Source organism: Cucurbita maxima, unplaced genomic scaffold, assembly GCF_002738345.1.
Source record: "Cucurbita maxima cultivar Rimu unplaced genomic scaffold, Cmax_1.0 Cma_Scf00013, whole genome shotgun sequence".
In the NCBI taxonomy this organism is placed as follows: Eukaryota; Viridiplantae; Streptophyta; class Magnoliopsida; order Cucurbitales; family Cucurbitaceae; genus Cucurbita; species Cucurbita maxima.
Genome location: NW_019272029.1, coordinates 1,238,713 through 1,264,322, shown reverse-complemented (window position 1 = coordinate 1,264,322; position 25,610 = coordinate 1,238,713). Strand labels below are relative to the sequence as shown.

General features: G+C 37.6%; 5 protein-coding genes and 1 long non-coding RNA gene across 9 annotated transcripts; 2 read left to right on the top strand and 4 right to left on the bottom strand.

Moving 5' to 3' along the window:
• Positions 1-601: 601 nt before the first annotated feature.
• LOC111488451 (tRNA (guanine-N(7)-)-methyltransferase non-catalytic subunit wdr4) lies at positions 602-4,688 on the bottom strand. Of its 2 annotated transcripts, XM_023136190.1 has the most exons (11): positions 4,454-4,688; positions 4,108-4,272; positions 3,625-3,808; positions 3,039-3,095; positions 2,888-2,958; positions 2,684-2,762; positions 2,545-2,604; positions 2,048-2,148; positions 1,896-1,956; positions 1,325-1,751; positions 602-973 (listed from the first exon to the last, which is right to left on the bottom strand). In XM_023136190.1, the coding sequence occupies exons 1-10, from the start codon at positions 4,582-4,584 to the stop codon at positions 1,359-1,361; spliced, it is 1,302 nt and encodes a 433-aa protein (XP_022991958.1). In that variant the 5' UTR covers positions 4,585-4,688; the 3' UTR covers positions 602-973; positions 1,325-1,358. The 2 variants fall into 2 exon arrangements, with proteins under 2 accessions (XP_022991958.1, XP_022991957.1); XM_023136189.1 differs by lacking the exon at positions 602-973 and having other exon boundaries at positions 1,008-1,751; positions 4,454-4,687.
• A 388-nt stretch (positions 4,689-5,076) lies between these two features.
• Positions 5,077-7,440, bottom strand: LOC111488452 (F-box/kelch-repeat protein SKIP30-like). Of its 2 annotated transcripts, none has more exons than XM_023136192.1 (2): positions 7,351-7,440; positions 5,077-6,204 (listed from the first exon to the last, which is right to left on the bottom strand). In XM_023136192.1, exon 2 carries the CDS (start codon positions 6,156-6,158, stop codon positions 5,121-5,123), a length of 1,038 nt encoding a protein of 345 aa, XP_022991960.1. In that variant the 5' UTR covers positions 6,159-6,204; positions 7,351-7,440; the 3' UTR covers positions 5,077-5,120. The 2 variants fall into 2 exon arrangements, with proteins under 2 accessions (XP_022991960.1, XP_022991959.1); XM_023136191.1 differs by having other exon boundaries at positions 7,277-7,407.
• A 56-nt stretch (positions 7,441-7,496) lies between these two features.
• LOC111488448 (guanine nucleotide-binding protein-like NSN1) lies at positions 7,497-11,905 on the top strand. The gene is given in 12 exon segments (XM_023136187.1): positions 7,497-7,819; positions 8,335-8,396; positions 8,505-8,749; positions 8,912-9,023; positions 9,127-9,300; positions 9,747-9,967; positions 10,249-10,302; positions 10,304-10,514; positions 10,617-10,733; positions 10,736-10,795; positions 11,048-11,268; positions 11,383-11,905. Coding segments are annotated over 11 exon segments (1,746 nt in total). The 5' UTR covers positions 7,497-7,819; positions 8,335-8,377; the 3' UTR covers positions 11,695-11,905.
• Positions 11,906-12,034: 129 nt separating this feature from the next.
• LOC111488449 (sucrose-binding protein-like) lies at positions 12,035-14,917 on the top strand. The gene is made up of 6 exons (XM_023136188.1): positions 12,035-12,730; positions 12,826-12,998; positions 13,362-13,439; positions 13,527-13,802; positions 13,887-14,199; positions 14,619-14,917. The coding sequence occupies exons 1-6, from the start codon at positions 12,280-12,282 to the stop codon at positions 14,771-14,773; spliced, it is 1,446 nt and encodes a 481-aa protein (XP_022991956.1). The 5' UTR covers positions 12,035-12,279; the 3' UTR covers positions 14,774-14,917.
• LOC111488457 lies at positions 14,117-14,502 on the bottom strand. Its single transcript, XR_002719205.1, has 2 exons — positions 14,279-14,502; positions 14,117-14,243 (listed from the first exon to the last, which is right to left on the bottom strand). It is a non-coding gene; the product is annotated as an uncharacterized LOC111488457 (long non-coding RNA).
• Positions 14,918-19,052: 4,135 nt separating the features above from the next.
• LOC111487999 (type I inositol polyphosphate 5-phosphatase 4-like) lies at positions 19,053-23,579 on the bottom strand. 2 transcript variants are annotated; one of them, XM_023135547.1, is made up of 13 exons: positions 22,768-23,579; positions 22,595-22,682; positions 22,374-22,430; positions 22,160-22,247; positions 21,987-22,091; positions 21,273-21,888; positions 20,998-21,191; positions 20,777-20,885; positions 20,521-20,669; positions 20,144-20,437; positions 19,988-20,061; positions 19,269-19,374; positions 19,053-19,166 (listed from the first exon to the last, which is right to left on the bottom strand). In XM_023135547.1, the coding sequence occupies exons 1-10, from the start codon at positions 22,795-22,797 to the stop codon at positions 20,215-20,217; spliced, it is 1,659 nt and encodes a 552-aa protein (XP_022991315.1). In that variant the 5' UTR covers positions 22,798-23,579; the 3' UTR covers positions 19,053-19,166; positions 19,269-19,374; positions 19,988-20,061; positions 20,144-20,214. The 2 variants fall into 2 exon arrangements, with proteins under 2 accessions (XP_022991315.1, XP_022991316.1); XM_023135548.1 differs by having other exon boundaries at positions 19,269-19,377; positions 19,989-20,061.
• Between the last annotated feature and the right edge of the window lie 2,031 nt (positions 23,580-25,610).

Genomic DNA, 25,610 nt, shown 5'->3' with positions numbered 1-25,610 from the left:
TACTAGATATTGTTTACTTTAGACAGACGGAGCAATATATTAGTCAGAGTGAGACTAACCTTCTTCATAGTAGACATGTTTTAAAAATGTGAGACTGACGACAACACATAACGAGTTAAAACGAACAATATCTACTAACAATGAATTTGAGCTGCTGCTGTTATAAGATGAGATCAAATACTTGATTGGATTGGGTAGTCGAAGTTTATGTGAAATTTCATTTCAAAACCAATCACTAAATGATACTTCTAACAATCCGCTAATAAATATTGTCCTTTTTTAGCTCTCCATTCCGAACTTTTCCTAAAGTTTTAAAACGCGTCAAATAGTGAGAGGTTTCCACACCCTTATAAAGAAAGTTTTGTTCTCCTTCTCAACCAATATGGGATCTCACAATGCTACTGTCAACAAACCCTTAACAACTATTCGACTCTAACTACATTTAGTTGCCCAGAAAATTTATAGGATACTAAGGGGCTCGAAAACTTTTTCAAACACTTAAAATATCAGTCCAAACGAACCTTACATTATCATGAATTAGACTCGTCTACTCTAGGTTCTCTGACTTTTGCTAATGGTCCCAATGATCCACCAAATCAAGTTAAAACATACAGTAATGTGGGGGAGCAGCAGAATTTAACAAGACTACGTAATTGTGGAGAGTAGTTTAGTTTCAATGTGATGAAGCAAACGACGTGCTTGCTTATGACTCACTAGAAGGTATAGTATGAATAAATAAACAAATACAGGATGAAGATTGCTTGCTTGTCCTCTTCTCTTTCAACTGCACCCACCACCCTTCTATTTTAATATTCCCTCAATTATTGACATTTGATGCTGATGGATTTTAAATCCCACTAAATTCCAACACAATTGCTCTAAATCCTTACATAAATTTAAGCTAATTATTACATACCTGCCACCCTTCAAATTGGTGTCCCTCCGGCTGCTGGCTGAGATTCAAGTGCACCTCCTGAAGACATATAACAAACAAATTTCAACTCATCTATCATCAAAATTCAATTTCCATTGATGAAAAAAGGGAACCCTTAATCGATCCAGGGCCAGTTTTCCTCCATGAGAAAGAGAGGCCGACGACAATTGGGGCTATTTTGGCCATTGCCCATGTTCTTCAACAAAATAATTGAGGGGACCAACTTACCTTACCTTCCTAATTTCCTATTACGATATGGCTTTGACCAAGAAAACTGCGGCTAATGCACGTCAAGTTTCTCTTGCAGAATAAATTAGAACATTATCACAATAATCTAAGAACTAAAAGCCTCTGTTAAACCAAAAAAGTTGAATAAAGAACTAATTTTACATGAAACGGGCTACTGTTGCTGCTGATGTGATACTCATCCTTGTTTAAGCTTCCTATCATTTCTTGTTCTCTTTCGGAAGTCCCGCTTCTCTGTCGAGTACTGTTTCTTAGTCAACAGATTGCTCATCGCAGTTTTAACAGCTTCGGCAGCTGCCAAGAACACTTTTTCGTCGAATGTCACTCCTCCCTGCAATTTTTCAAGCAGCTTCTCTCCCCCGGGTATTGCATCATCTTCCAGTATGGATAACTCGTTCTCAGTGGAATTCGGATTGTCCTTGTTGAAACCACTGATGACCTTGACACGGACCAGAGAGGAGTGCCCCAAATTGTGCAAACCGGAGACACCGGTTACCATCCATAGGTATCTAGTCGAGCAACTGGACGATAGGCTAGTTGGGATGAATGTCTCCTCACTTATAGAAACCACCTGAAGTATCAAAATTATAACAAATAAACTATAGCTTGAAACAAGGAGATAAATACACTCAGATGCTCACAAACAGAAGTTTGTAAAACATTAATCTGGAGAACCCAGTCACAATAACCATTGAGGTTGCTCCCGAGTCATTACCTTGACTACAGATAGAGAATGATTTGACAGGTCACAGTTTAGCAAAATAATTCCATGCAAGCTACAAAGAAAAATGATAACGTAAATTAGGTAAAAAATTCAATGGTAAGACTCCACCAAAGAAGAGAAAAGAGCATAGATGGGAAAATTGCCTTTGAATTGCCACTGCAACAAGGGTACCATCGGCAATCGTGCAGATACTTGTGACAGCTGAATGGCAGCCCTCTCTTTCTTTAGACTCAAGGAGTTCTACCTTCAGTAAGTTAGTGAGAGAAATCAAATTGTGAACCAGGAGATCAAGATCCATACCACAAAAGGGAAGGATGCACAGTTTACTTAACTCTTCTGGTTACAGAAGAGTGAGACTTGAACACTCCAAAGATATTTTACATCAATCTTAATATGGGATACAATAAACACTTGTCTAAGTAAACAAGTATGTTGTCCTAGCATTTTTGGTGTTCATTAATCAGGGTAATAATTCTGAGAGAACCTAGTATTTGTCCTAGCATTTTTGGTGTTCATTAATCAGGGTAATAATTCTGAGAGAACCTAGTATTACTCAATGTAGAATTCATTAGTTTCACTTTTTGAAAACTATTGAGTGGAAGTTTAGACGTCCAAAATAAGCTCAGAACAACGATAACACCTTATCTCCAATCTCGCAAGTGGCCAGGAGTGATCCAGATAGAATATCCCATAAACGTACCTGAAAAGGCCACAAAATATGATTGTATTTCACATATTGCACCAAAAGCAAACTAGGAGTTCATATGAGACTGTCTTACAGTTGAATCGCCGCTTCCAGATATAAGAAACCCATGTGGGCATTCCAGCTTCGAAATGAAGGCTATGCAGGATACGAAACTAGAAAAGACACATGGAATAAATATATGAATCAAAATCGAAGGAAATATCGCTTAAAAGTGCCACCACTACTGACCATCCACCTATATCTTTTCATATATTAGATTTAGATCATGGAAACTCACTCCGTATGACCAAGACAAAAACTTTGAATCTCATGAGCTTCATTCACAGGTTTTGTGGGGAACGTAGTAACCTTCAACAAAAGCAACACCGTTTTAAAAAACATGAATTTCTATGAGTTACTCTCATAACTAATGAGGAGAGAATGACTACCCGAATTTTAAAATCACGGTCTGCACTAACTAAGAACCGGCCATCCAGTGAGAATTCCTGCAACCATAAAGATATTAATTGCGTAATTAACTGCATGAAAACTGTAGAAACAGAAAAACAGCAGAAACATTTCCCACCATTACAAATATCTTACAGCATTATATGAATCAACCTCATCCAACATTAGTTCTTTTGGCTTTTGAATAGAACAGAAAATTTCATGAGGAATATAAGTACAAAAATATCTGTTCCAAAACAAAATAGATTGGCAATCACGATAAACAAACTAAATGCATAAGCAAACCAACGGATCCCCAAAAAATCAATTATACAAAATCCTCACGTTATGCTCAAACATATGTATCAAAGAGAATCGAAATCCCTGGTTCTTCACATAGAAGTCACTCAATGTTCAAATGTAAAATTTCAAAGTAACTTCAAAACAATCCTCACCCCCATTCGTTGGCCATGAATCTTTAATTACGGAAGCTAATTATAAATCAAGAAAGGGTGATGTTCCTTTGAAGCCACTTTGCAGAAAACGCAATAATGTGAAAGAAAAGGATGGCTAAGAGAGAATGCTTACTAAGCTAGTGATTATACTGCAATAATGTGAAAGCAATGACACTGCCTTCTTGTTGACCAGAGGTTGATTTCCATCAACCCCTCCATCAAGATCCACAACCCAGATAACCCCAAACTTGTCAGCAAAACAAACATGCATACCATTAGGGCTAATGGCAGCTGCACTCACTCGTTTTTCAGAACCCCTGTCAGGAGAATTATGAAAGCTTCAGTGTACACAAAGAAAACCAATCGACAAAAGCATGCAGCTGGTGTTACAATTTTTCCAGATAATCCAGTAGCTACTACACGTATTAAAACCACAAAAAATAACCAAATTTGCGCAATATTTAAGCCACTGGTCCGCGTGTACCAACTCATAAAGCAAATATGCACGTGAAAACGCCTAAATACATCAATCAGTTCACAAATCCATGGCCAATGAACATCCTCGAAATAAATCACCTAGAAAAAGGGACAGGAGAAAAAGAAAAATAAAACTTACACATTATAAATACAGCGCCAAGACTCGGTCGACCAAATCTTAACAGTCTTATCATCACCAGCAGATACAAAGAGCTGCCCATTCGAACCGTAACAAATCGTTCTAATGGAGTCTTTATGATATGATCCCCCGGATTCATCAATCAAAGAAACCGGACAATTATCTCTGCAGTTAACTCAAAACAATCCATCAACATACGAGCAAGCAATTCAACAGGGCTACAAAGGTGAATACAGATGGGATTTTAATTTTAAACAAATTAGTACAAAGAGAGTGACTATAGTCGTATTGTAACATCAATCCAAGTTTATAGAAGATAAAAATTAATGGAGCCGAAAAAACTCACACAAGGTCGAATACACGTAGGTCGGACCCAACGGCGACGGCAACAGATTTCTCGGCTGGATGAACTGCAATTAAGGCCGGAGCAATCTCAACATCTTTTTTAGTATCTCCTTCTACCGGCGTTTCTTCCATTCTTCCGGTGAACTGAAACTAAGAAGATTAGGGCGTTTGGGATAAATTTTAGGGTTCTCGTGAGAAAATTGGCGGAAAATTGCAGTATTTCAAACAACAAAATCGTGAAAATACCCTCGCATTATACCTCAAATTTATCCCCACGAATGCACGATCTTCCATTCTCTCTCCAAAAATCATTTATCTGATTAATTTTCATTTGAAAAACCATCTTAAAAAATATTTAATAATTTTTTTTTCAAATATTTGTCTCTTCCTAAATTTTTCTAATTGTTTGATGAATTATAAATTATATAAGAAAGATAAGGCACTCAATTTTAATTTTTGTTTATATATATATATATATTTTTTTTTTTTGGTGTTAGAGTAGATAAGAAATGATAGAGTAAAAATAGATATCAACTTAAGAATAGTTCATATGTTTAAGACATATTCTCAACTAAAAAGTCTAAATAAAACAATTGCAGATTCAATTTATTGAGTAAAAGTGTCATCAACTCAAGGATAGTTCATATGTTTAAACTAGCATTTAAATCCTATATTCTTAAAACCGTGCAACCAAGAATAGTCCCAGAGCATCGGCTCGTAGGAGCAGCACAATACCAACTTGGCTTCTCATTTCTCACCTTAAGAACATGCACGTCAGATAGTTTTACAAGGTCACCATCGAAGCGTTCGGGGCGAACTATGCCTCCAATTACATACAATTCACCTCTAAACCCGACCATTGCCATACCGATCCTTTGGACAAACTGAGACGCCGAAACAACAGCCTGCGCACCTCGTTCCTCCTGCTTGAACACAAGTCCTTGGCTCATGGTGTAGAGTGAACCTCCAACAACAGCCTTGTGGCCGGGAAGCCAGCCGTAATACTCAACTCTCCATTTCAGCTCCAAACTGTCAAAAACTTGCACCGTGGAGACCCCTCCGTACATAATGTGCATTTTTCCTCCAATCATCAGGCCAATGCAGGTTGAATCACGGGTGTGAAGTAGATCAGGTAATGGAATCCAAACATCCTTCTCAATGTCATACATTTCTGCCTGAGAAGTTGATTTTGATAAGCTGGTGAAGCCACCTGCTACTACAATTTTCCCATCCACAACACAGCAGGCAAACATAGAACGTGGTACGAGCATTGGTGCTCGCATGGACCACATTCGAGTTACAGGGTCAAATGACCAGACCTCGTTGGTTGAAGAGGTCTCCTCACGGTCACCGGTCACTGGATCAACAGCATCGCCACGGCCACCGAGAACAAACAGCTTTTGAGAAGTGGAGACAACACCAAAATTCGCAAGGTGCTTTATTTTAGATGGAAGTTCAGGGAGGGTCATCCAAAGGTTCTGAAGAGGGTCATAAAGCTTCCATGTATTATTTGGATCATAAGAACACACACATAGTAAATCCTCGGACGAACCAACTTCCTGTCGAGCTCTAAACAGTTCGGTGCTACGAATAGCTGCTTTCCAAGAGCGAGAAACGAGTTCCAACTTGGGGTGGAGATAATATGGAACAAAAGCAAGACATCTTATGGAAATTGCATCAGGGAGTCCTTCAATCAAACCAGACATGATCTTTCTTTCGTATTCGTTAATCTTTACTCAGAAGGCCAGCTTGCTGAAACATCAAGAAATATATAAACTAAGATCGTAGTTAAAAACATTAGATAGTTAACACTAAATCACAACCTTCCTCTAGTTTTAAAACATTGAAGAAGGAATGAAGGAGCTTAGATTATATACGATATTGATAAGAACTAAGGGATCAGTCTGTGATTGTACAAAACTTAGAAAGAAACTAAATGGATTAGGAGCACATCAAAGAGTACAAAACATTCTTATATAAGAGCGTGGAAACTTCTCTCTAGAAGACGCGTTTTAAAAACTTTGTGGGGGAACCCGAAAGGGAAAGTCCAAATAGGACAATATCTACTAGCAGTGGGGTTGAGCTGTTACAAATGATATTAGAGTCAGATACCGAGCAGGTGTGCCCGCAAGGACGATGAGCCTCGAAGGGGTGTTAACAAGGCAATGTGCCAGTAAGGACACTAGGCCCAAAGGAAGTGGATTGGGGGGTCTAACATCGATTAGAGAAGGGAACGAGTGCCAACGAGAACGATGAGACCAAAAGGGGGGTGGATTGTGAGATCACACATCGGTTGGGGAGGAGAACGAAACATTCTTTATAAGGGTGTGGAAACCTCTCCCTAACATTCTTTATAAGGGTGTGTTTTTAAATCTTGAGGGAAGTTCGAAAGGGAAAACCCAAATAGTACCGTAGCTGCTAGCAATGAGGTTGGATCGTTACGGGGAGGGATTCATAATTGCAAGAAACAAATTTCCCAAATAGAAAAACTTAATTTGTATCTCAGAAAGAGTATCAAAGTTTATATAAATGAAAGCCTCCGTTTCCCAAATCAACTCTGGGAACGTAGCCAACAAAAATATAAGCACATTTTCACAGAGAACAATCCCTTTCTTGAACCTGGGTATATGTTCATTGTATGACAGTCAATTCAGGCAAATTCCAGTATATTTCAATATCAAACACAAGAACTAACGAAAGCCGCACAATCCAATCAAAGCTCATATGAGTATTTCATACGATTAAAGGTAAACATGCATTAAAAAATGGTTCAACAGCTCTAAATTAGGTCAAGGATAGAGAAGCAGAGCAATTCCGATTTCACCTGGAAACAAATCCAAGCAATATGAAACGACTCTGGAGTCCAACGAGCTCGAGCTCTTTCAGAGAGATTGATACCTGAAATGGTGAGACTAGTTGCAGTATATCCGCCCCCACCCCTCGCGCGCCGAGAATGTGAGGCCATGGTTGTTCAATTTAGATATTTATTACGCTTAATAGAATAATAATAAAAATTCTCCCTATTTTCTATTTACTTTTCTTACATTTTCCTCTCGTTGCAGCAGCAGTTTATTTATTTATTTATTTGTTTTTTTTTTCTCTAAACCCTATTTAACTCACGGCTGGACCTCCACTCCCGCCCTAACGCCGTCTCCGACGGACGCTTCACTCTCAGCTATTGAACTATCATCCTTCCGGCGAAGTCGCTGCTGCTCCCTCCCTTTCACAGTCTCTCGCCTCTCCGAGCAAACGGAAGATACTCAAGTTACGTATCTCTGTTTTTCTTTTTTCCTGAAAAGCACAGTGGTTCAGCCCCTGGCCTGTCCCGTTGGTGATATCGTACCGCCGCACATTTTCAGATTTTCAGGTTTTGATTTATTATTATTATTTTATATATATATATATTTTTTTTTTTTGTATTTTGTTTGTTGGGTTAACATAAAACTAAAGAGTGTATGCATCAAAGATTAGGAAAAAAAAAAAATCCCGTAAATAAAAAGGATAAAAACTTACTGTTCTTATCTTATATAAAGAAGAGGAAGTTGAAGATGAACAAAGGAAAAAAGAAAACTCAGCTGTATTTTGATTGGCTATAAAATTTTTGAAATATTGTGTTTGAAAATATTGAGATTATTATTATTATCAGTTTAAAAAAAAAAATAGCACAAGAACAAGCAAAATAGAAAACTCATCTTGAGTTTGAATTTGATTGAATGGTGTTGAGTTTGCTTGAATATATAAGAAATATGTTGGTGCAGATGAACTTTGATTAGGCGTATGTTCGAATTTTGAATCCTGGCCTTTATTTGTCTATTGCTTGTGATATTGCCTCATGTATTCTTCGGAAGAACATTTGCCTGAGTCATTCACTTTTGTTGACAGTGAAGGCCATTTGCACAAAGCCCTCGTCTTCTGAATCTTAAGGATGGTGAAGAGGAGCAAAAGTAAGTGGGTTCTATTTATAATTTTGGAAGCCAACACATTTTATTTTGTTTTCTGCAGCATCCGGTACACACTTGGTTTTCTTCTCTAAAATGTGTTGTTTCTTGTAGAGAGTAAAAGCAAGAGAATAACGTTAAAGAAGAAGTACAAGATCATTAGGAAGGTGAAGGAGCATCACAAGAAGAAGGCGAAGGAAGCCAAGAAGCTAAGCTTCAAGGGGAAGAGCAAAGTTGAGAAGGACCCAGGTATTCCCAATGATTGGCCCTTCAAGGAACAGGAGATCAAAGCTCTTGAAGCTCGACGTGCCCGTGCTCTTGATGAGATGGAACAAAAGAAAGCTGCTCGGAAGGAGAGGGTATTAAATTTAATACTTCCTATCATGGACGTTTTTAGATTTTGTATGCATGTATATATTTATGTGCCGGTGAATGCATGTAGGCATGCATTTTGTTGCTCCATTCATATTACATCGTTGTGTGGCAATTTACTTGTAATTTGACCGTTTAATCTTGTTCAGGCTCAAAAGAGGAAGTTGGGATTGCTAGATGATGATAATATGCCTTCTGCAGATCAAAGTTTAGTAGAGATAAAGGATGTAGACAAATCTGTAGGGTCTGCCCGGAATCGTGGTAGGCTGTTTTTTATGAAGATTTTTGGATAAAAAATGGATTTAACAAGTTGTGATACTCATGTCCATTGTCTTGCGTTGTGTTTCTGACTATAAATTTTCAGATAACTCAGACAGGGTTTTCTACAAGGAATTGGTCAAAGTTATTGAGGCATCAGATGTTATTTTAGAAGTTTTGGATGCACGTGATCCCCTTGGCACCCGTTGTATTGATATGGAGAAGATGGTGATGAAAGCGGGTCCTGATAAGCATCTTGTACTACTTCTGAACAAAATTGGTAATTTTTTCCCCTTGTGTCAAAATTCTACTGACTAAAGAAGATGGATATAAACATAGAAAATAGATATCATACGACACGGTTATCGCATACATTTTTTTCAAAACTGATTTCAATGTTTTTCTTTAAAATTTCAATATTTGTTCCTAATATATGTCAATTTGCATTTCATGTTTGACTTGATGTGTTGAAAACCAGTTAAGGATGCAAGACTAAGTTTTGTGTAAAAAGACTGCTTTTTTGTCACTTATAAGTTAAACTGGGTTAAGTGTTTGTGCTTACTAGTTTTAACTTGCTCTTAATCAGATGAACTTAGTGACAAGCTATTAGATATCCTCATAAAGCCGTGGATGGATTAGTCATGTGATGCCTAAGAAGCTGTGTATTTATCTTCATCTGTAGCAATTATAATTTTAATGTGTATTTATATATATATTTTGTATCAGATCTTGTTCCTCGAGAGGCGGTGGAGAAGTGGCTTAATTATCTGAGAGAAGAATTGCCTGCCGTTGCTTTCAAGTGTAGCACGCAAGAACAAAGGTCCAACTTAGGTTGGAAATCTTCAAAGACATCCAAAACGAAAACAAGCAATTTGTTGCAGAGAAGTGACTGTTTTGGAGCTGAAACACTAATTAAATTGTTGAAGAATTATTCAAGAAGTTATGAGGTATTTCTACAGTTTCAACTTTCAAGAATTGAACATTCTGTTTTGTTTTATTTGGCGTTGCTTTTTGTGAATTTGAAAGCTTGATATGTTTGATCGTCCCACTCTGATTTTGATGATTATTTTTGGATGTATTTGCACTGATTTGTTATATCCTTCCTCCATGGGATTAGTTTTCTAGCATATATAGTTATTGTTCTTAAAGTTTCTCTGATCAATTACTGGAAATTTCCTTTTCAATTTTGGTTAATCGATGTGGTCCATTGTGTATTTGAATTTGGCAGATTAAAAAATCAATTACTGTGGGTGTTATTGTCTTGCCTAATGTTGGTAAAAGCAAGTCTTATCAATGGTCTGAAGAGATCCCATGTTGTCAACGTTGGTGCTACGCCAGGATTAACTAGATCGATGCAAGAGGTCCATTTGGACAAGAATGTCAAATTGTTGGATTGCCCTGGTGTTGTGATGGTAAGGTCTAAGGAAAATGAGCCATCTATAGCTTTGCGGAATTGCAAAAGAATAGAGAAGTTGGAAGATCCCGTTGCTCCTGGTAAATTGATTTGCCATGTTTTTAACTCTTTTTTTTTTTTTTTTTTTTGTGGTCCTCGAGTTTTGTATTCTAAAGCTTATTTGCTACTTTTGGATATCTTAGTTAAGGAGATCTTGAAGCTTTGCCCATCCAAAACCTTGGTAACTCTGTATAAGCTTTCAAACTTCGATACGGTCGACGATTTTCTGCAGAAGATAGCGGTTATTCGAGGCAAACTTAAGAAGGGGGAATTGTGGATGTTGAAGCTGCTGCTAGAATTGTTCTACATGACTGGAACGAAGGTATTAATGTTTTAAGAAAAAAAGTCTTAGAACTTTCTATTGATAAATGAAAAGTGCAAAACTAGTTGTCTGCTTGCATTATTGAATGGAAGTCATCAAACAAAACAAAGAAAATGTTCCTTTTCTCTCTGTGATAAGAAATTAGCTTTGTTGCTTAGTTTAGGACAGAAGAAAATGCGTGCTTCCCATACAAAGCATAAATAAGTTTTCCCGATGGTGGGCTCTTAGTATGCTGCTTGCTTGATGTCATAGGCAAAATTCCATATTACACAATGCCCCCAGTTAAGAGTCAGGTAGAACCTTCAGAGGCAAGGATTGTCTCAGAGCTTGGGAAAGAGTTCAACATTGACGAGGTTTATGGTGGCGAATCTTCATTCATTGGAAGCCTCAAATCCGTCGATGATTTCAGTTCTGTTGAAGTTCCCCCAAGTTGTCCACTGAATTTTGATGAGAATATTATGCAAGAGCTAAAGGTTCGAGATTTGCATCTTGTTCAATGATCTGTCTTCTTATAGCCTGATGGTTTTCTGTTACTTACATGTGGGGTTTAGGATTAGGACTTTATATGTTATCATTTTGCAATGTAGAATGGAAATGGTCAACCATCTACACAAGACGACGAAGTCCTGGAGAAGGCATCGGACAACAGCGACGACGAGTCAATGGAGCAGGTAGAAGACGATGACGAGGGCAAAACGAAAGGACAAGATGCAACTATCTGGCAAAACGAGAAGCTGTATTCAGCAGAAGGTATTCTGAATACAAAAATGAGGAGAGCAGAGAAGAAGAGGAGAAAAAAAGCAAACAATAATAGTAAATCATCCATGTCTACAGACGCTATGGAAGATGATGATTATGACTTTAAAGTGGATTTCAAAAAGAATCAATCAATCTCCTAACAGAAAAACAACAATCATTGGTTGCCATGGAAATCAAAGCTATGAACATGGGTGTAAATTCATAGTTTTGTGTTATGATCTTGATTTGAAGTTCAGTTTTTCATAGATTTTTCGCCCTCTTAGATTTATTTTAGTAAATTTTGGCCTTTTATTCACCTATACGAGATATAGAACCTTGGAATCAAATTATAGAATCTCATTTTTTGGCTTTGGCTGGCTCTTCCCTTCCTTAATATTTCTTGTGTTGATTTGAAATTATAGTGGAAGGCATGAACAACCAAATATTATTAGAAACTTGGTGAGGACAAACGTGGAGAGTTGTGCAGATGCCACAAGGTGATGGAATCCAAATGAATCGTCCCCAGGTTTGAGTTATCCTTTTATGAATATCATGCTTAGAATCACTGAAATGAAAATTAATATGAAGTTGAGCTACCTGTCTCCTCCATCCAAATCTCATTACCAAGCTTCAAGTTCCTCCATTAATGGACACGTAAACAGGACACCAGTCCTCATGCATGAGGCCACAACACCCTTCTTATAATCCCCAAACCCCACGCCACTGTCCTTCACTTCTCAGCAACAATGGCTTCCAAAATCTACCTCCTCCTCCTACTGCTATCTGTCACCGTCGGCTGCCTCGCTTTCAAAGACCCTGAGCTGGAGCAGTGTAAGCACCAGTGCAGGGTCCAGCAGAAGTTCGACGAGAAGCAGAAGCGAGATTGCGAGAAAATGTGCGATGAGTACCATAAGATGAAGAAGGAAAGGGAGAGAGAAGAAGGCAGGTATTACGAAAGCGAAGAAGAAAGAGAAGAAGAGTATGGAGAGAGTAATCCGTATGTGTTTGATGATGAGCATTTCGAAGAGAGGGTTGAAACAGGGGAGGGTAGAATTAGGGTTCTTCAGAGATTCACTCAGCGGTCGGAGCTTCTTCGTGGGATCGAGAATTATAGGGTTTCGTTGGTGGAGGTCAATCCTTCCACGTTCGTGAGTCCCTCCCATTTCGATGCTGAAATCATTCTGTTCGTTGCTGAGGGTACGCCAGTTTCTTATTTCCTTTCCTCACCACACTTCTTCATTTCTTAAACTTTTGAACCTTTTTTTTATGGAGTTTGTGTTGGTTGGTTGCAGGACGAGGTACGATCACAGTGATCAAGGAAAAGAGACAAAGCTTTGATGTGAAATGTGGAGATGTTTTCAGAGTTCCATCTGGAGCCCCCTTTTACTTCATAAACAAGGACGAACATCAGAAGCTCAAGATTGTTAAGCTTCTTCAATCCACCTCTGTTCCTGGAAGTTTTGAAGTAATCCCCGAAGTCCTTTCTTTTTTCTAGTCGTTTCATAAAAGAAGATAGATATCTTGATAGTTGAAACCAAAATGAGCGAGGTGGGTCGATATGGAATCTACCCGAAGGGAAAGTTTTGAAATTGATTATCTGAATAATCAAGACTTAAAGAGTAAAAGAAAACTCATAGTTCGATCATTAACACTTGAACGACTATAGCTTGAACGACTATAGCTTGCAAGTTATAAACATAAGAATTTGTAAACTAAAAGCCCAAGCTAAACTAGATCTAAATCATTATGGCATAATTTAGATACCATATTTCGTATCATGGGTCTTTTTGTTTTGTTGAATTCGTCTGAGAATGAATGTTTGGAGCAGATTTTCCAGCCAGGCGGTGAAAACCCAGAATCATTTTACACAGCTTTCAGCTGGGACTTGCTTGAAGCAGCCTTCAAGGTTATAAACTGCCTAAACAGTGTTTTGGGTTTTTATATATATATATGTACATACATGTATTCCTTCTAACTTTTGGCTGCCGAACAGATTCCAAAAGATAAGTTGAAGAGATTTTTCGAGCAACAAAAAGAGGGGACCATAATCAAGGCTTCTAGAGAACAGATCCGATCTCTTAGCCGACCTGAAGAATTCATCCCAAGGATTTGGCCCTTCTCAGAAGGTGAAACTGAGCGTCCATTCAATTTGCTCAAGCAAGATCCATGGCAGTCGAATAAGTTTGGTCGTCTCTTTGAAGCCGATCCTGGTGAGTTCCGCCAGCTTCGAGACCTCAATGTTGCTGTTGCCTTTGCCAACATGACCAAAGTATGATTTACTTCTACTTCGTAGGTTGGTTCATTTGTAAGCTGCAGGCTGCTTGCTTATTTTTGCTGTGTTTTTCCATTAAAGGGTTCAATGATGACTCCTCACTATTACTCCAAAGCCACGAAGATAGCCGTGGTGGTGGACGGCGAAGGGGGGTTCCAAATGGCGTGTCCGCACCTTTCATCATCATCCGGGAGAGGTGGCCGGTGGTCAGAGCGAGAGCATAAGCGGACGGGCGAGGGGACTTACCAGAAGATTAGAGGGCGGCTGAGACGTGGGGTGGTGTTCATAATTCCGGCAGGTCATCCTTTTTCAGTCTTTGCCTCTCCAAACCACAATCTTCAGATTGTTTGCTTTGAAGTCAATGCCTATGGCAACACCAAGTATCTTCTAGCAGGTATAAATCAATCTGATTAACATGCTTTGAACTATATTGAAAACCTAGATGTTTACACTGTAATAAGCATATTGAAAACCTAGATGTTTACACTGTAATTGGGTCTTCAGATAACTAAGGTCAATTTTCGTCCCGAGGTCTTGCAGTCCAGCTCCCTCTTGCCTTTGCACTCGAGGGCGGAAGGAAACCTTTTGGGACAACTGAATTTGAATCCAAAATCATAGACAATTGTACATAAAATTTTGGATATTTCAGCTGGTATCATGTCAATGTCTACCCAATTCAATGTTGATCTCATTCTTTCTTTGACTATAACTCAAAATACGTCGAACTTCTTTTGAAGTTTCTGCTCAGCTAAAACATCTCACCTAGCCACATTCATTACTGAAATCTTGAGCTGTCTATTTAAAAAATTGCAGGGAAAGATAACATAGTGAACAAGATGGAGAGCGTAGCAAGAGAGTTGGGATTCAACATACCAGGAAGAGAAGTTGAAAGAATGTTCAGACAGCAAGAAGAGGAGTTCTTCCTCCCAGGACCAGACCAACAAGAACATGAATGGACTGATGCCTGAAACTGAAGTACTGAAGAAAGAACCAAATGTAAAAATGGTGTATATATTCGGAACACGTAACTAGTTATGGCTAGGCTGTGGCGACTCAAGCTACTCCTTCCCTTGTACAGGCTTATCATAAATAAAATGAGCTTTCTTCTGCTATGAGCTGTAAGTTTACATACTTGTGCCGGCATTGACTGAACCCAGGAACTTAACTTTCCTAAGGGAATGGTCTCTTACCAAAGCTATTTCAAAGGCTGCCACGTAGTGGAAGGGTAGAGATTTGGATGGATTCACTTCACAACGTGTGGGATTACAAATTTAGGACTATAATAATAACACCCATATGTTCAGTTTTTAGAAGCTGACAAGACCAAGGATTTAGCTCAGTTTCTATCAGGATAGAGAGGGAAAGAGTCACCAGACTGTAAAGGAAGACGGAATCGACCTTGGCTTCCAAGAAATGGGTTTGGTTTGTATTGATGTACTTAAAATATGAATTTGTTCTATATGTTAATCTAGCTCCCCTTGTTTTGTAGGGCACCTTGGATCTTTGATGATTGATTCCATCGACCACAGTTCGGTACCATGCGGGAGCAACAAACGCCATCCCAAGAAAAGGTAAAACATTGTGGATCGGACCGAGTCACTGAACCAAATCGAGGACTTCCGTCGTTTGGCTCTTTATTACTCCATATGCTTAAGCTGGCAAACACAGACATAAAAACAAAGCCCCATTGATTATTTTTTTGCAGTGTTTAGGCAGAGAGTGAGGTCATTTACCCACAAAACCACATGGCCTTTTCTTTCCCAATTGGCTTCTCTGCCCTGGTTTCATTGTTTTGACTCATAATTAGTCGTCCCCACAATCCCGCTCATCTTCTGACATCCCTTGTTTCTCAAGTTAAACCCCACTGATTGTGAATACTGATATCTACCTCTTGATATGGTTAAATTTAGCTACCCCCACCACCACCACGAAGCTGCTTAGAGGTGGTGGGCAGGAAAAGAGCATCAGAGGGTCGGGAGGTGGGGATGGCATTGATGATGATTGCCATTGGTGTAGTTTTGAAGCGTGCGTTAACAGTGTCAGAATTGTATCAGCAGCTGCTGCTGCAGCTCATTTCCATGTTTACATATTGCTGCGTCTTGTGCTGTGATAAATGAGCTTTGGCTGAGCTAAACTTAAAGAGTAGTGAAGTGAATTCATTGTTGTCCCAAAAAAATGTGCCTGCTGCTTTCAATGCAGCATAGCCAAAGCTAAACCAACCTCCATTGTTGCCAAATTTAATAAGTTTGGAGGTGTAAGCGTTTCAGTTAGGACAGAGTTGTAGTACACTGACTGCTGTGCTTGCCCAGACTCAGATATATACACCACCCTAAACCGTATAAGACTATTGCTATTTATTGGATATCTCACCCTTCCCCCACTCTCTCTTTTAATGTGATGGGTCCTACCGGTTAGACATTGTTGTGTTTGGGCTTTACTTCAAAGTTATCCTATTGTTGTGTTTGTTGTGTTTGGGCTTTACTTTAAAGTTATCTTAGGAGGAATGCTTTGTGCCCTTACTTGCCCTGAAGCGCTTAAGATAAGGAACGTTTTGTTTCCCTCTCCAACTGATATGGGATCTCATATTCTGCCTTTAGAAGTCTTCAAAGTTACTCTGTTTCGTTCTCCTCTTCAACCGATTTAAGATCTCATATTTCACCCCCTTGGGAACCTAGTGTCTTCGTTGGCGTACTACCTAGTGTTTGATTTTGATACCATTTGTAACAGTTCAAGCCTACCGTTAGTAGATATTGTCTTCTCTAGACTTTCTCGTTCGAGCTTCCTCTCATAGTTTTAAAATACATATATTAGGGAGAGGTCTTTGCACTCTTATAAGAATGTTTCGTTTTACTCTCCAACCGATGTAGGATCTTACAATATCATTGCCATATACCTATAACAAACGGTGAAATTTGGTTTATCAAACTTTGAATGATCTATCTATTTAGTTTTAAACTTTTCCGAACTAAACTTCACTCTTATAAGTCACTTTTGGTAACAGATACAAATTTATAAATTAACTCGAAATTAATTCTTTCATTGTGAAATGACCTAAGATTTAAACTGTCCATATCGATGAAAATATAAAAATGTCGATGGTGACTGTTAAGGATATTTAGTAATAAATTATAGTTTACCATATATATTATATTTGATATTTTATTATAAGGCAAATATCTAATATTTGCCTTATTATCATAGGTATCTTTTCATTTATTATTATTTCCATATCCTTGTAATTTATTTGATTATAAATAAGATAACTTTCACATCATTTAGGTGTGGTGGATTAATCAAACATTCACAGTAACGATATTCACAATTGTAGTTTCTTTTGTTTCTTCCATTTTATATTTTTTATTTATGAGATAAATGTAAATGTCAGATGAATCTTGGTAGTTAATGTTAAATTCATGAACACGGCAAAATATGTCAATAAAATTTTTATGCCAGATCATTTTAAGTTAAAATATTATTTTTGTTTTTTTAGTGAAAAAGGCTAACAAGTAATAAAATATTTTTAAAAATAGTGATAATCCAAGAGTTGAGGCATCTTACACAATGAATGACGTCATCACTTGCAGTGACCGAGTAAGCAAAATCCTTCTGACGTCATTATACAGCTAAATCATTTTAATATTTAATTTAATGAACCATATTATTTATTCATTAACTCTCCATTTGAACTAATAAACAATGATTAACGTTACATATTGCAATAGGACATTAGGCATTAGGTTAGTACATACTTCTTCTATTCAAAATTTAAATGCCCATAAAATTCATGGGTTCCGCTCTATTCTTAAATATTTTTTTTACAATAAGCACGGAATAGAGTTAGTATTAGAAAATTTTCAACATATTTTAACCTAGTTACAATATATATATATATATATATATCAAACGGGATGCAAGGAACATTAGCCATACCTAACTAACGGAGTATTTTCTTTTCTTTTTTTTAGATGATTATCTCGATATCTCACTCCACGTGCACGTATGAATACTCGTAAATATGAAAATATTGGCATAAGATAGTGAAAGGTAAAAAAGAAAAAATTATTTTACATCATGGGATTCATCAAAAAGAAAAGTAGGGTAAAGAAGAAGATGGTGATTTGATGGATAGATGCTTTGAATTTTGGGGAATTGAACTTCTTCTTCTGTTCTTCTTCTTCTTCTTCTTCTTCATTTCTCTGTTAGCTTTTGCTGCCCATTCCCTTTCTTTCTTTGCTTCATAAAAAATGGCAACCAACCCTTACCCCACCTCCATTTTTTCCCTTTACTTTTTCTCTCTTCTCCTCCCTTTCCCAAAGTTCATGCCTTTATTTCATTCCAATCCCCTAAAATCTCGTGTTTATGTCTCCACATTTACATGGAAGAATTCTAGTAGTATAGTTTTTGTGAACGACCCATGTTTAGAATTCATATTTAGTTCGTGATTTACTTGTTACTTTTAAAATAAAATGGCTACTATTTTCATATAATAACACGAATTCTTTTAGCATGTTTTGTTCTCACTCGTGTGTTTTTTAACCAAATTTAATAAAAGATCACTAAACATACCATTGTTTTAAGCTAAATACGAGAGGGATATATCATTTTATCCACATAGCATGTAATTAATTGATTGCAAATCAAAATAATTATTTTTCAAAATATAAAATTATAAACGAGATTAATATAATAAGCGTTTTGAAATTCTGGGTTGGTATCTGTCGCTGACGTGGAAACAATTAAAATAATAATAATATTTGTAAAAAAGAGTATCAGAAATCTTGGAGTAATCAGAACTTTACTGAACCAACTCCTCCAATGGGACCTCGCCACGTAATTATATTCCGTTGAAAATAGAGAAAGGTGAAAATATTTTATTTTTATGCGGAATTATTAATTATTATTATTTTCCTGGACGGTGTTTGGACGTTGGATTTTATTAAACGGTCAACGGGCCATGAAAAACATAACACATCTCGAGGAATACGACGTTTCCAACGTTTAACGGAATTATCTTTTTTTTATTTATTTATAATAATTTCTCATTTAATTTGAGTTCTTTTATCTTTTTTATTTATTTTAATACTTTAATTTCATGTAAAAAAAAAAAAAAATTGAAGAATCTTTCAAAGGACAAAATTGGATTCAAACCAATTTCATTCTGAGTGAGACAAATTTAAGTTTGGTCAAATTGAATTAAAGATAAAGCATAAAATAAACAATAGAAAATAAAAGAAAATGTATGAACAAATATAAATATTATTAAACCATTTATAGAAATAACAATTGAATTTGTTGCTTATTTTGTTGAACATATGAGTTTGAATCTTAGTGATGAACAAATTTGCAGTGTGTAGGCACCACCTGCACAGTGATGAATGAAAAATATGAAGCATTGATATCATAAAGTGGTAAAGAAATTGGTGGCATGCTTAGGGAATGAGAGAGAGAGAGCTCATAATGGACCTTGTTCTTGATGTTGCAGATACTCAGAGGGGTGCCATTGCTGTGTAAAAGAAGCAACTTATTCCTTTTCTTTTTCCATTTCTGCAGCACAGAGACAGAGAGAGAGAGCCTGCAAAAGTGGGGGAATAAGGCCAACCAACATATCTAAACCTTAACTTCTTCTTGAAACAATACAACTTTTGCTGCAGTGGGTTTCAGAGTAAATGCTTTGCAATTCTTGTTCTATCAGATTTTGAATTGGGTACACCATTTACCCAGAAATGGTATTAGAGTAAGACACAAGGCGATGTACCAGTGAGGAGGCTAAGCCTCGAAGGGAGTGGGCATGAGGCGGTGTGCCAGCGAGGAGCCTGAGCTCTGAAGGGGGTGGACACGAGACAGTGTCAACAAGGATGCTGGGCCCTGAAGGGAGGTGGATTGGGGGTCTCACATCGATTAGAGAAGGGAACGAGTGTGAGTGAGAACGTTGAGTCCTGAAGGGGGTGGATTGTGAGATCCCACATCGATTGGAGAGGAGAACGAAACATTTTTTATACGAGTATGAAAACCTCTCCCTAGCAGATGCGTTTTAAAAACCTTGAAGGGAAGCTTGAAAAGGAAAGCTCAAATAGGACAATATCTACTAGTAGTGGACTTGGGCCGTTACAATAGATATAAAACTTGATCAATAATGAGTGCATGTTACGAGTGCTTTTTGAGCATGAGAGATAATGGGAATACCTTAGAGAGAGTGAGTTTTAGTTGGATTTATGAGGAAATCGAGTACGATGGTCGAAAGCTGAAGGAGTCCGACCTGGTAACGGCCATGGAAGTATGATTATTATAAGGTAAGCTTGAAAGATATAGATATACTTAGGATTTGGCTAATTAATTACCTTGTGGAGTATGAGATTAGATCATACATTGTTGGTTGGCTTGGTAAAGCAGGCTGTGGAAAGAATATCCCTCAGAAGTTCATTTCAGGGTGTCCATACATACAAGGCAACAGCTCTTCTACTTCGATTCGGGAACTCGAGTAGCTCATACTTTTCTTGATGCGACTATGGTTTATAGATTCAACCTCGGCTAAGAACATGCAGTACACGGGTCTATGATCTGAGAATCTTGATTCTCCACGTACATACGACAGTTGGTGAAGGCCTCTTCCGTACCATAGTATGCGATCGCACCTTCACGTATAATCGAGGTTAAAACCAACATTTTCAGAGAGGGTACAGGTCGTATCGTTTTGTATGTAAACACAATTTCATACCAAGCAGGAGTTCTTCTCTTCTCCTTCGGGTGCCTCGTATCTCCGGCATATCGGTCTGAATTATTTGAGTACTTGTACGTGGGAGGAAAGTATATCTTTCCTTCATTCCATCTTTCAAAGACATGGCCCCGTCTTTGCTCGACTCGTAACTGAAAGAACAGGGTATTATGATCTTAGATCAAGTGAGAACATGGCTCAAGTCGTACCTGAAAGAACAGGATGTTTTTGCTCTTAAAGGAGATTTAGAGCATCATGCCTGATCGTTCTCTAACAACGCCTTCCAATTTTGCATCTCCACGAGAGCCTTTGCCGATCGGTACGACAATGCAATCCGATAATTCAAGTCCCCGAGCCAAATAATTCGACTGGGACAGGACAATCACAATGACAAACTTTTAGATAAGGTTAATAACATTCAACCAACAACCAAAGTTCATACGTTTTACGCAATGTTTGTTCAATGATCAGAGTTCTTACTCGTGCTCTAAAATTGTCTGAGGAGAGTTCTCGTCTCCCATGCCGTGGACTTGAGGAAACCGTGTTTTTCTGAGAATCTCCATGACGTCGGAGTTTCTCCGAAGTTCGTCACCCTCCTTTTGACCCGAGGTCAGATGAGTGCAGATGAAGCAGAAACTTGTTTGGTGCAAAGACATACTAATTGAAATGGATCCCTGCATATCCATAAAGAAATTTGGATTCAGTTTATATTATGGCTCCTCAAGTTTGATGCATAAACTAAACAAATTTGTTACCTTATTTCCAAGATAACCCATTAATCCTCGACCGACGCAAGATACTTTCATGTTTCGAATGTCATCACGGAGATCGTTCCGCACCCATACAGTCAAAAATACACCAACCATTTGTTTGCTAGCAACTAAACAGTACCTCGAGTGACCGGAATGCCTAATATTTCGATCCTCCATGGGAAGAAAACCATTATAAGAGAAAGGTGAATAATGCGAGGCAACGGGCGAATCTCCATTCTCATCATCTGAGGATCCCCATCTGTAACTGGGATCACGATCACACGGTTGATGTCCAAGCATAACCCGATCACAGACACTGAACCGTCGGTCGAGTCGTGGTTGTGGCACAGACATGTCATTGTCCATTCTCATGCTACGGCTAAGTGATTGAAACGATCTTCGATGGAAAAACAACGAACCCTTTTGCCTCGTTGCTCCTTCGAAATCAGCTTCTAATTCCACAACTGGGTCGGGGATAGGAGAAGGCGTGCGACAACTCCCACTCGTGCCAGGAAGACTGTTCAGAGTCTTCCTAATCAAAGCCAACCATTTCTTGGCTGGACCATTATCTTCTGTGCCCAACACATTACCAGCATTCAAAGGAACAATTTCTTGAAACCTACAAAAGTAAGCAATGCTAAGCTTCTCCCCGACTACCTCCAAACTTTCGAATAAAACGGCAACAAAAAGAGATTGCATATTGATTTCGGTATATACCCAAGAACATAGATATCCGCTGGAGGCGACGTATGAAGCCAGTCTTCGAGATTCAAACAATTAGGAGGAGACTTACCAGCCACATTCCAAGTAGAAACAAAAACCCTGTCCACACAAAACAGATAAGCAAACAAAGAACAAATCCAACAAACAGCAACAAAAAGAGAGGCTACCTGTAATTTTGCACATCAGTAACTTGTGTAGCGTTAAGATCGATCTTGCCTCTCCGGGTTCGATCTGGATACCGTTTGTTGGATCGGTCTGTAAAAGAATTCGGGAGCAGACAACGAGGAACGATTAAGCATATTATTTGTCCATTTTTTGGAGTTTTTAAGGCTGTTGTGGTCCAAAAGAGAACAATTGAGAGATGTCTGAAATTGAACCAACCTGTTTTGCTTTTCTTGACAGTGCACGTCTCCCTGTTCCTCCACTCTTGATCGCCACCTGAAAAAGACACACCAACAACAAAAGAATGCTAAAGCTATTCTTTTACTTCCCAGTTCATCATCATCAAACGCACGCATTCAAATCCATCAACAACTAAAAAGAACTCGATTTTTCGGCATTTTTCGGCCTTAGAAATGATACCAAACACAAGGAGTAATCACCTCTGTAAGCTATTTCATCTGATACAAAATCCTCAGCCTTGTTCTTCATATTGAACCACTTCTTAACCAGTGTTTTAGGCCATGAAAACTTCATTAAGAACAGTAAGAACAGGAGCATATAAGAAAATTTTAGAGAATACACACAAAAGCAACAAACAAAGCGTTTATCTAACCTTGTTTTTCTTCGAATTCTCATCTCTCATTGTTGTACAAAGTTCATATAACCCCCAGATTCACAGCAATAAGTAGAAACCCACCACAAATTTGAATAATGCTCAACCGATTTCAGTTTTGAGTGAGGAAAAACACAAGCCTTTGTTCTATAATGATGAAGTAAAAAGAAATGAAAGCATATAATCAAATGGGCAATCCTCTGTTCTATCAAGGGAGCAAGAGAGAGAGAAGAAAAGGGGTGAACAAGGAAAATCTCTGTTTCTTGGCATTATGATTTTCCCATCTACCAAACAGGAACACATAACCCAAAACCGCCCACAAAGGGAATCGCCCAACTGGGTCTTCTAATTTCACCAATGCTCAAACAAGTAATGGGAAAAACAGAGTCAAAAGAGCTTAGAAAGGAGATACGAAATGAAAACCCAATGGGCCTGCGATCAAAGGGTAGGTTGAGATTCCAAGTGAGGCAAGAACAAGCAATGAAGAACCCTCATGGGTTTCGAATTTGAACGCTTTCAAAGTTTTTGTGCTCAAAATTTAAGGAGAACCCCAATTTTGGGAGTTGGGGAAGTTCTGTGGATCAATATAGGGTACCCGTCCGAGCCAGCCATTGCCCGATGAACTCATATTTTGCCTCTTTCTCTCTCTTCTCTCTCTCTCTCTCTCTCTGAAAAGCTGCCCGCGGTCAGCATCTGGGGTTAGTGTAGAAGCATGCACATTCTCTGCCCCAAAAGACTGAGTATTGTAAATCCACCGTTCAACAAAACCAACGGAGTTGTGGAAAAGAGCAATTGAAAAAGAATGGCAAAGAAAAAGCGTTTGCTGAGTTTGCTTCCTTTTGAACATCTGGCCTTCCTCTTGTTTTAAAATTTTGTACACTCAATCCTATTCCCCAAAGTTTCAATCTTTTCAAATAAATATCGATAAAAATCCAAACTTTTTATCTTTAGTAGAGTATAATAAATGTCGAGATTCAACATCAAATTTAAACGATAATACAAAACAAAAAGGAATACGAGCTTTTACATGAATTGACGCAAAATTCATATTCGTATCTTATAACCTAGCTAATACTTGTGGTCGATCAGGGTCAAAGCTAGAATTTTTTTACGAAAAAACGTTATAAATGGATGAATTCACCCCTACTTTCTTATAAGCCTCAAATCATAAATAGTTTTAGAGTTTTTGTAATGGAACACAATATTATGTCTTGAAAGATACAATTAACTCTCGTGTATGTCGACTCAAATCTAAGACATGTGTCCAATTAGACCAGTGCAATGAGTCCTAATTTAAGGGTCAATATTGACTATAAACAAGTTGGTGACATGATGACAATGGAGATGATGATCAAAACTCGAGTGAACAGTGATCGTAACTATAATGGCCCTAAAATAGTGAAATTCCTTGTGGAATAAACAAAAACTCACATAGGTAAAAGTGAAATATGTTCGGGTAAACATAGATGTAGGATCTTGTTTAGGGCACTAATTAGGGTTCCCTACCCTAAACCCCAAACCCCATGAACACCCTTTTTCACTCTCCACCACAAAATACTTACTTCAAGGATTAATCACATTAAAAAATACCCAATTTCATTAGGGTTTGCAAAATAAGGTCCATTAAAAGCTTAATTTTAATTGACTAACCCAAGAACACACATGCTACATGTGGGAGAGTGTGTCTTGGTCCCTAACCTTAACCCTAGCCCTCATATTTGAAGGCTCTTTGGTAATCAATTAGTAGCCTTAATTGCCTTTTTAGTAGTGTAATTAACATTAAACAAATGGAAAAGATTAAAGAAATGGGGTTGGCAGCAACAAATTGGCCCTTCAAAATTAAAAACCCTAATTTGATTGTTTATCCCCTAAGTGGGGGAATCACCCAACAAACTAATTTTTATATACTATTTTTGAAGGTTCCACTTATCATTTTATAGGCCATTCTCTCCCAAAGTATGGGCTGTCAAAGACTTTGTGTGGCACTCCATTACCTAACTAAATACGTTAATATTAGGGTTAAAGATTCATCGAGATATAGTTATTGTGAGATCCTACATCGATTGGGGAGGAGAATTCTTTATAAGGGTATGAAAATCTCTCACTATATACGTGTTTTAAATCTTTAAGGGGAACCCATAAGAGAAATCCCAAAAAAGATAATATCTGGTAGTGATAGGCTTGAGCTGTTACAAATAATATCAAAGTCAGACACTAGGCGGTAGACACTGACCTTTGAAAAAGATGGGTTGTGAGATCCCAGTCGAATGGAAAGGGAACAAATCATTGTTTAAAAAAAATGTTTTATTTATTTATTTATTTTTTATTTTGTACTCAGTAACTTAAATGGGTGAATTGGAAAGGACTCATTTTGGAAGGCAAATGTCCAAATCAATATGTCATATATATATATATATATATATATATATTATTATTTATTAAAATTATTTAAAAAATTGTACAAAGAGGCATAAAAAGTACACACAACTCTACTTTATTTATTATTTCATCCCCACAAATATCTCCTCTAATTTTATATATTAAATTTAACGTGTTAAATAACACTCGATATTAAGTAACATACCCACGAATCAAATTCAAGCATTTTTTCAATTGAATTTAGACAATTTTTTTTTTTTTTTTGGTTAGAATTTCATATTTAATAATTTAAAAGAAAGCTATCAAACTAGACAATATTATATCAATGTAAATAGTATCAAAATCATGGGTTTAGGGTTTAAACCCTAAACCCTAAATAATATCATAATTCTCTCGAACCCTAGACCCTAAATAATATTATAATCATTAATGAATTAAAATTGAGATGAAAAAAAAAAAAAAAA